Raw genomic sequence first — 9,704 nt, 5'->3', positions numbered from 1 at the left:
TGGTGTCAACTATTTCTGCATTTGAAACATCATGCATCCCTATTTGTCTGCTATAGTAGTTATGTTTTATTTTAATCCTGTCCATGCTATTTTTTTAATCTAGGTATGATGGCAAGTGGAACAATCAATGTGGTAAGAGGCTCAAGGTCATCGGTTGAAGAGCTAGTGCAAATATACAATCACTCTGAAAGGTTTGATAAATACTTCAATTCAAACAGCTTGTATATCTTGTGTACACTTCACAACTTCATGATTCCTTCCAGACTTGATGTGCAATTTGAATCATTAGTTTGATTATTACTTTCTTTAATATTTGTTTGCATTTAATTTAAATTTTGTAAGCTATTAAAAATTGGTCACCGCAATCAATCTGGACCAATTTTTCACAATTGATGAGGAGTTAGTCTGTATTTTTCTGAAGCTATTGTGAACCGTATCAAAATAGTCAAATTTCTCATGTATGCGTTTGTTTTTTAATTGTTGAAGCAGGTTGAGTTGTTCTATTCCACTGGATTAATTATATATGATTTACAGTTTAACCTAGGCATCTTCATAGTGCCTTCCAGCCAGCTTTGATGTGCAAAATGCTCTGACCACTTTGATTATAGTTTGTTACTCACACATATGGGTTTAATATCTCTAATGTTGTAGGAGATGAAATTATCTCGCACACACAAAAAGTGTGTGGAGCTCGTGTTTTTTTTTTCTATTTCTTCTCTTCACATGATCCCACATGAGCTCCACACACTTTTACGTGTGTATAGGAGATAACTTTATCTCCTACAACATGAAAAATATCAAACATCAAAATAACTTATCTTGAAGACCCCTCACATCCTTTTTGCTCCCACCGATACCTATTATAAAACACCAAAATGCTTCCCTTCACTTTTCCCTGAGCAGCAGTAAGTAAGCCGCTAATGGGCACCCGGCTCCCACCCACTTTAGCTTCCACCCATACCAGTTGACTTGGCAAACTCTCCAAATAGATTGAAGCCTATAAATACTCTCCTCCCTCACCATACAAGGGATTCACAATTTATGAGTTGTTACCATGCCAATTTGAAGAGCCCTCCTTGTTATTAATCATTCTCGATTTTTGCATATTTCATCGCTGGGAACACCTTTCACTATCTTGGTCTTCACCATAGCTGTGTTAGGTACCCCTACAATAACCATTACACCCCCCTAGTTGGGGTTGCATGCTGGGCTCAACCCATTAAACGATTCAGAATTAAAAATTATTAATTGTTTTAAAGTGTAAAGAATCAATTCAACTCAAAAGTTTAAGTTGTTGGGTGAGGTTACATTAATGATTTTTATATTTACCTAACAAGCCTCCTCACACGAGAGTCTCGAACTCGTGACACCAAAGCTCTAATACCATGTAAAGAACCAATTCAACTTACAAACTTAAATTATTTCTCTAACACAGGGTATAGATCTCTCTTCACAACCCTATTTTGTTTTTATCATGTTAAATATACGAAAAAGATATTATTGCCTAGTCCCAATTGCGTGCTACTATTGAATTAAAGTTAATAATGAGATGATGATCTTAGCAATGAGCATACCCCGATTTCTATAGCTCATGAGTCATGTAAAGGCCACATTGCAACGGGTATTGAAGCCTGTATCTGTCTTTATCTTAAATAGGAGAGTACTTGTCCTATTGTAATTTTCATATAGTTTGGGTCTATGGTTTTTTGTAATTAAACGGAAGAAATAGACGAACAAAATGCTTGGAACCACGAGTGCAACAATTTGAGATTGGTGTGAAAGGAACTAAAGTTATGTCCTCCCTTTATTAAATCCATGGGACCAAATAATCAAGTGTATTTTAAGGTCCATTGTTATGAAGACTGGAGAATGTACCAAATACTTTATATTAACACACCTTTGCTTCTGTTTTCTCCTTTTCCTTTTTGTCATGATAATCCCATTTACCTAACGCCACTTTTTGTTTATGTAGCTAAAACAAGAACTATATAACTATTTACCCCCGTCATTTTTACTTCACTCAGCACTAATTTTTATGGCCCGTGATTTTGCCTCAGAAGGGACAAAAATGAGAACCAATAAAATGTGATCAGATAAGCAGCCACGTGTTTTCTAAAAATAGTTTTTTTTTTTTGTGTGCAAATAAGTAGGTATTATTTGGCATGGAATTAGAATATCCCTTGGGCATTTTACCCCCCTTTTTATTGACATGATACTTTACTTGTAGATGATTACTGCATCGAGCAATTATTATGTTTGTACTGCCCAACACATTATATTTAATTTTTTTAAGTTAATATTTCTCATATCAACACATAAAATTTATGGACTTACATGGATTTATGTGAAGAGAAAAGATAAAAAATATATATAAATCTAATACATTTTTATATATAACTAGGAGATAAAATTATCTCCTATAATATGAGAAATAGTAATCCCATACTTAAATTAGTCTATATATAACGTAACATTGGTCATGAGCAGCTTTAATTCTTAGTTATCAATGGTACAGGAGTAACATTCCCCATTTAACATATTAGAATTTTCTCCTCCAAAAACCACCTAATCTCAATTATCTCATACATATACAATCATTCATTAACAGAGTAGATCATTAGTTTTCACATCTGTAGCATATGGAAAATAACATAAACTCCATGTTGTCCAAAAAGTTTGGTGAAGTGCGCTCCATCAGTTTATCACTAATGCAGTCTCCACTTGCGACTTTTCTAAAAGGTGCTGTCATATATTATTATTCTCTTTATTATAGTGCTTCAGAGTGGAAGGGAACATCCAAGACACACAACACAAGAATGGCCTCAAAATCCACCATTAGACTTCTGAGCTTATGCTACTTTATGCTCTTCAGCTTTATGCATTTCAACAGAACTGTGTTCTCATGGACAAGTCATGAAAGCACATGCAATGGTTCCATAGCTGAATGCAATGAAGAAGATGAGATGCTGATGGAGTCAGAAATAAGCAGAAGGTTTCTGGAGCAGAAGAGATACATTTCAGATGGAGCACTGAAGAGAGACAAACCAGTTTGTAATGGTGGTGCCACTGGTGAAGCTTATAGTAAAACTGGAGGGTGTCTTCCTCCACCCGCAAATCCTTATAATAGAGGCTGCTCTAAATATTATCGTTGTAGGTCTGATTCTTGAGTGGATATTCTTCATGCAAAGAATCTTTTAAGGTTGTTGATGAATGATGCATTCGTATACTCTTTCTGTTGTTCATCAAATTTGATGAGAACTTTTAAATTATATGAAATTTTCCGTAAGGTTCTCTTACATAACTAATCCTCTGAGGGTACTAAATACTGAATATCACACAGCTAGGTGCAGATCAAGTGCCCTATAAACATAGATCAGTTGCTATGATTATGCTATAACATAGATCAAGTATTAAATTTACAGGTACTCCAGAAATGCCGTTGCCACCATTGATAGGTTTCTTGGGTTCCCTATCTCCACCCACCATTTCAGCTTTAATAGTCAATCCAAGTTTGCATACTAGTATGCATATTAACTATGATGAAAGTTATATTTACTATTTTTTTTTATTATCTCTTACTATCAAATCTTAATCGTTGATTTTTGTCAATCTAATCGTTATATTTTATTGAAAATTAATAATTAATTAATAAGTATGACCCGATAAAATATAACGGTTAGATTGATGAAAATCAACGGTTAAGATTTAATAGTAAGAAATAATAAGAAAAATAGGTAGTAAGTATAACTTTTCCCGTTAACTATGGGCTAGCTTTGCATTTCTTCAAATTTGCTTAACAAGAAGCCATTTTTAACTGCATCTAGTGAAGATAATTACAAAGAGGGAAAAAAAAAACAATATTTGTAGTACCTCCTAAAAATTGCAATTGAAAAGAGAAACCAAGCTCTTCCTAAGCTGCTAATTTCCCAAGGGTGATTGCTTTAGGTGTAAGCGCATGACTACATAAGATGTGTGTGAATTGTGAACGAGCCTTTTTATTTACACATCAATATTTTTATTTACATCATGTTTATTCTTTTTTATTGAAAATATATAGAGAGAAAGTATGTATTTTTCCCGTATGTCCCTAAAGTATAAGTCTTCTTAACCAAAGTGTAAGTGTTGAGGCTTGGAGTGAAAAAAATGAGAAAAGAAAAAAGAAAGGTAAACAATTTTGTAGGACCAATGACTAAAACAAAGATTTTAATTTTTATTACATAAATTCCATTCCTGAACCAAAAAGATTGACAATAAAGCAAACGTTTTTACACATTAAAGGAAGGAAGTGACTTTGCTGAACGCTGATTATGAAGTCTTGCTCATCCAGAATTTAGAACTTCAAGCGAACGCAGACCTAATATGTTCCCGACACATCAATATAGACAAACTCCATAAAACCCACATAAGTAACCAGTAATAAAGTCAAAGTGATGACAAAACAAGAAAGGAAGTCACAGTCATAAGCTGTTAAACCCACATAACTCTTAATCGGCTACCATTAATTAACTGAGAAAGAATATCCGGATAAGCTAGTCATAAATTCCAATTACAATCTACATGAACTGCCCTCAATGATCATGCGTAAGCCATGATGAACTACTTCACCTTTTGTCTTAAGAAAGAACACAAGCATACATAGGATACGACATATCGAATCTGGTATTTCTCCATAATCTAATAACTGAAAGGACAGCTTCAAATTCATCGAGATTCCCAATCCTTCAATTTTTTGCTTCCTTTAGGTTTTGCTATAGGTGCGTTCACTGCTGCCATTTTCTCATTATACTTTGCACGAAGTGGATCATTGTAAGTCCACCTGTACATTCAACATTAACAAGAACATTAGACCATACCAATAAGAAGTTATCTAAATATAAAATGTTCCTTACAGCACTAAAAAAAACCCTTGTTTTTTCTCAGGGGAAGGAGAGCTATGGATGTTAATTACATGGTAAGCAAAATGAATCCCTACCACTAATGTAACAAATCCCAAATTCTTGGTAAGAGGGATAGATCAGACACAAGAAAAGTACTTGGCAGCATAAAAACCTTAAAAAGCCGTTTAACTTTAATAAATAATAGGTTAGCCACATGGATTACAGAATATTCTATAATCTAGCATAAACATGAAGCTAGATCTTTAAAAAATTACACGCATGGTGATGCAACAATTTATGTGACAAACTGACAATATAACAAATAGTCAAACACTACTCAATCATGCATCATTCCAAAGCTGATTATCAATGTCTACCATCATGACTGCAAGCCTATCAACCTAGAATGAGAATGCATGATAAATTCCAGTGTAAAAAGAGATTGTGTAGACCCCTTTTGTTGGCATAAAATCAAAAGTGTGGTCAGATCAGTTTCACACCAATTTCCAAACGGATTCAGCATTCTGTAGATAATAAAACTAGTATTTCAGATGGTCACAAGACATCAAGAGAATAGACCTTTATCAAGATATTAATGTAGAATCATAATTTTTAACTGTTATGTCATACTAAACTTAACAAATTACAAGCAAGCAAATGACACAAGAAGTAAAACCCAAAAGGACTAAGAAAACAAACAAGCATAACTCATAAGCATGAACATCTGTCAAGATACTCAGTAAACCATATTTAAACAAGCATGCACTTTTATACCCTGATAGGGTTCACTAACCCAAATACAAAACAACAACAGAGAACCAAGTATTTTTGGTCTGGCAACCCAGAATTTTCATATATTCATGGAAACAGAGACAATTACAGAACTAATGACAGCGAACAAAAGCAAATTACAATGAAAAGGAAAAATTACAATGACCAGGAAATGCACTAACAGTAAGCAAATAACAGTAAAGGATATTGTGAAGCAGTTGGAGAGGCTTCACTCTCTCCCAAGGTCCAATTCCAATCGAACTTTCCAGATCCATCCTTCAAACACCAATCCTCCCCTTTTAACCAATTCCCCCGTAACAACCTTGCTCTCCCATGCTTCCATTCTGTTTTGCTGAGTCAGCACAGCCAACAGCATTTTCATTTGGGCCAATTACTACGTTTGGGGCCCAAACCAAGGTGGGTTCGTATCATACCCACACCGCCCCATTTCTTAGAGCAGCAAAAAAATACTGGGTTCAACGCATTGATACACACAGTTGCTCTGTTCTTGGGTTGCTCTAGGGAGGTTTGCAGGGGAGAGGAAGCTGTCACTGGAAAGTTGGGATGTGAAGACAGGAAGGAAAAATAGTAACGTACTCTGGGAGTAATCCTATCAACATGTGTAGATGTGATCTAAATTTTATTATTTAATTTATTTTAAACTTAATTCAACAGTATGTAGGGTTTTATTGTGCCATAGGTAACATTTTTAGTGGACTTGTGTAGTACTTTCAGTTTAGATCACGAAAATATTTCTTCACCATAAAGGGGTTTGAAGGACAACGTTATACCATGGCCAACAAAAGATACAAGGTCAGGGACAATGGATAGAAGAGAAAATTGAGGGATTTCAGAAATTTCACCAATATATGTGTAACTCCAAATTCCTAGTTTCCTGATGAAAAATGAATGCCCAATCAAAATACTGAGAATTTCTAAAATTTTCTTATTGAATACCCTAAACACAGTATTTTAATATATAGCATTTTAAATACTTTAAAAAACTACATTCCTATTCAAAATTACCTTACCAAAACAAAGCCTAAGATCACTTGGTTTCCAGGTGAAAGGAAAAAAGTGTAGGCATCCACCAGTACCAAGAGAAGCACATAACTTTCAAACAAAATGCATTATAAAGACATACACTAGCCATTTAGACTTCTTTAAATCATAAATGAACATTTCAATTTTGATTTGAGCTTCTCAATATCATACCAAGAATGCAAAAGTAATGTACGATACCATTTTGGATCAGTGCCATAGCAGATAAACTTCAGTAAATATGAACAGAAAAACAATATATTTTTGGGAGGATAAAAGAACAAAAAAGAAATATCAACAAATAGAACAAAAAGTCTATCACAATTCTTGAACGATATAAACTATAAGGAAAAGTGAACTTACGGGTTGTTCCAATCAGTAGTGTCCTCATTGACAAGATGGGTCCACTTAGTTCTTCCACTACGACCAAAGTGCTTGACTTGCATAACCTTGGGTAATATTGTCTTATCCATTTTATCTTCCCCAGTTGGGGCAGAGAAATCACGTGCAAAAATATTATCAGACCCAACAGTGGCAGCTCGATCGTCAGAATCATCCTGGAAGAAAGCACCCTTGTGATAGTATTTCTGCATAAATCTCCATTTCTGCTTTGATGGTGGAGCAGGTTTTGGATTCCTCCTTTCCCACTCTCTCCTCTCTTCCTCTGTCATATTTCTCACCTTCTCAATCTCTTCTTTAGCCTTTAATATTGCTTCCCGATCCTCCCTATCCCTCTTGATCCTACCAATCTCTCTCACTTTCCAAGCTTCATATTCCTCTGCCTCATTGAGTTCATCATCAGTATCCACATCAGCAATGTTTGCCTCCATTTCCAAATTTTTCTGGATTTCTTCATCCTTCCGGACCTCCTCAACAACAAGCTGCTTCGTCTCAATTCTCCTTTCCTCCAATCTCCTTTTCCTTGCTTCCTCAAGGGCCTCCTCTTCAGCTTCAAGACGCTCCCGCTCAGCAATAGTATCTCTCTCCGACTTGGGAACAAACACAGGCTTCACCATAGCCACTCCCGTATATTCCTCATCCGAATCAGTCTCATACTCAGATTCCTCTTCCTCCTCTTCTTCTTCTTCCTCCTCCTCCTCCTCCTCTTCCTGAGGAAGCGCTTCTTCCTTCTCTCTTTGAAGCAACTTTGCTTTAAGTTGTCTTCTTCGTTCAGCCAAAGCATTCTCATCTTCCTCTTCCAATTCCAACCCTTCCTGTCTCCTGGCCTCCTCTTCAATGATAGAAACAATCTCAGCCTGCCGAATTCGACGATGATCAGCCCTGACTTCCTCACGGTTATCTATTCGACTCTTGGCCAAACGATTCAACCTACTATCATCCTTTTTAACAATAGTAGTATCATCGTCATGACGAGGAAATGCTTTCTCCAAAGCAGCTTCCCTGGTGGGCCTAACATCAACAACCTCTTCATTCTCATCATCAGCCCATTCAGGAATTTTACCAGGCCAATACCTCTTAACTTTTGTTTGGCCAATTTTACCTCTAAGCTTATCCCTAACAGCTATTATTGTATCACTAACACCTGCAGTCACTGACATTGTTCCTCTTCCACAGTTGAACACCAACAGAAAAACCTACTTTCGGTTACGTTTCCTCCTTCAAACCCTAGTTTTCACAGATGCATCATAATAAGCAAATCATTCATAAAATAACAGATGCAAGGAAAAGTAAATGGAAACAATTGCGAAATTTTTTTTACAAAAAAAAAAAAGCTAAACGGAGAAGGAGGGAAAGAGAAATTCCATAACAACGGCGAAGAAAATACGGAATGTTAAATAATAAAATTTCATATGCGAAACATTTGAAGGCATTACGAAAAGGGTTTCGATTGATTCAAAACACAAAAACTTCAACTGAAAGAAGAAAGCATAGGAGAAACAGATGAGTTCCAACGACTTACAGTTACAGGGACAAAGAAACCCACAGCTACACGAACAACGCAACCCTCTCTCTCTCTCTCTCTCGTTCAAGGTTGAGCGTTGCCCAGTTTATTTTTGTTCTGTGATTCTAATACCAAATTGACGTAAACAAATTTCTAAGTTGAATACCAATAAAAAATCCAACCTTTCACTGTACCATAATATATAGAGAAAATGGATACATACTACTATTACATACAAAAATGAAAAAATAAAAAAGATGAGATGCAAAAATTAAGGTTAGATGACTTGATAGAAGTTTTCTTATGTCAGAGAGTAATATTTTCCTAAATTTATATTTCTAAGAGGCAGATCCTTTGACACCGGTGTCAAAGGAAAAGTTTGACACCTCATCTGAGAGTCGTTAGATTAAAAAAAATCAATGGTGTCACATGCTTACAAATCAGAATCGTTGATTTTTTTTAATCTAACGGCTCTCAGATGAGGTGTCAAACTTTTTTTTTGACACCAGTGTCAAAGGATCCTGTCTCTATTTCTAAATATGGATTTAATTTTTGGGATAAATAATAGTTATGTTGTAGAAAAAATAATTTAGTTATGTTAAGATAAGACAAAATAAAATCAATAAACAAAGTGTCTTATCATATTTTTTTATTATTATTATTTTTTGTTTTTTATTGTTGCCTGACATCATGTAACATGATAAAATAAAGACCCTTAATTTTTATATAGATAAGTTATCTACGTTTATTCTTAAAATAATATTATTTTAGATTAAAAAATTATAACAAGAAATATTATTATAACTTAAATAAATTGTAATTATAAAAATAACTTAATTTTTGACTGAAAATCTTTAGGTTCAATATAAATAACTTATTTATATTGAAGGCAGATAAAATCAACCTTTTAAATATGGAGTTTGCATTTGTCATTTAACATGACACAACAAAGTTTCCTACACACACAATATTTTGTGGGGCTCACACTTTTTGAAAAAAAAAAAAATTACAGCACGCAAAACGAATCTCTATAATATTACACAATCACTTTTCCTACAACATAACTCTTATAAAATCATTTAAAAGAGATGTTTAAAGATTATATTTTGGAT

General features: G+C 34.6%; 2 protein-coding genes across 2 annotated transcripts; one reads left to right on the top strand and one right to left on the bottom strand.

The window, feature by feature from the left end:
• The first annotated feature begins 2,699 nt into the window (after positions 1 to 2,699).
• LOC133315431 (protein RALF-like 32) lies at positions 2,700 to 3,501 on the top strand. The gene has a single exon (XM_061517062.1). It carries the CDS (start codon positions 2,709 to 2,711, stop codon positions 3,165 to 3,167), a length of 459 nt encoding a protein of 152 aa, XP_061373046.1. The 5' UTR covers positions 2,700 to 2,708; the 3' UTR covers positions 3,168 to 3,501.
• A 784-nt stretch (positions 3,502 to 4,285) lies between these two features.
• On the bottom strand, positions 4,286 to 8,722 carry LOC133315416 (uncharacterized). Its single transcript, XM_061517044.1, has 3 exons — positions 8,611 to 8,722; positions 7,053 to 8,315; positions 4,286 to 4,816 (listed from the first exon to the last, which is right to left on the bottom strand). The coding sequence occupies exons 2-3, from the start codon at positions 8,246 to 8,248 to the stop codon at positions 4,702 to 4,704; spliced, it is 1,311 nt and encodes a 436-aa protein (XP_061373028.1). The 5' UTR covers positions 8,249 to 8,315; positions 8,611 to 8,722; the 3' UTR covers positions 4,286 to 4,701.
• Between the last annotated feature and the right edge of the window lie 982 nt (positions 8,723 to 9,704).

This window comes from Gastrolobium bilobum, unplaced genomic scaffold, assembly GCF_033153095.1.
Source record: "Gastrolobium bilobum isolate Gb01-03AN ecotype WA unplaced genomic scaffold, APGP_CSIRO_Gbil_v1 utg21167, whole genome shotgun sequence".
NCBI classification, from domain to species: domain Eukaryota; kingdom Viridiplantae; phylum Streptophyta; class Magnoliopsida; order Fabales; family Fabaceae; genus Gastrolobium; species Gastrolobium bilobum.
Note: the sequence above shows the minus strand (reverse complement) of the source record. Positions and strands in the feature narration are given on the sequence as shown.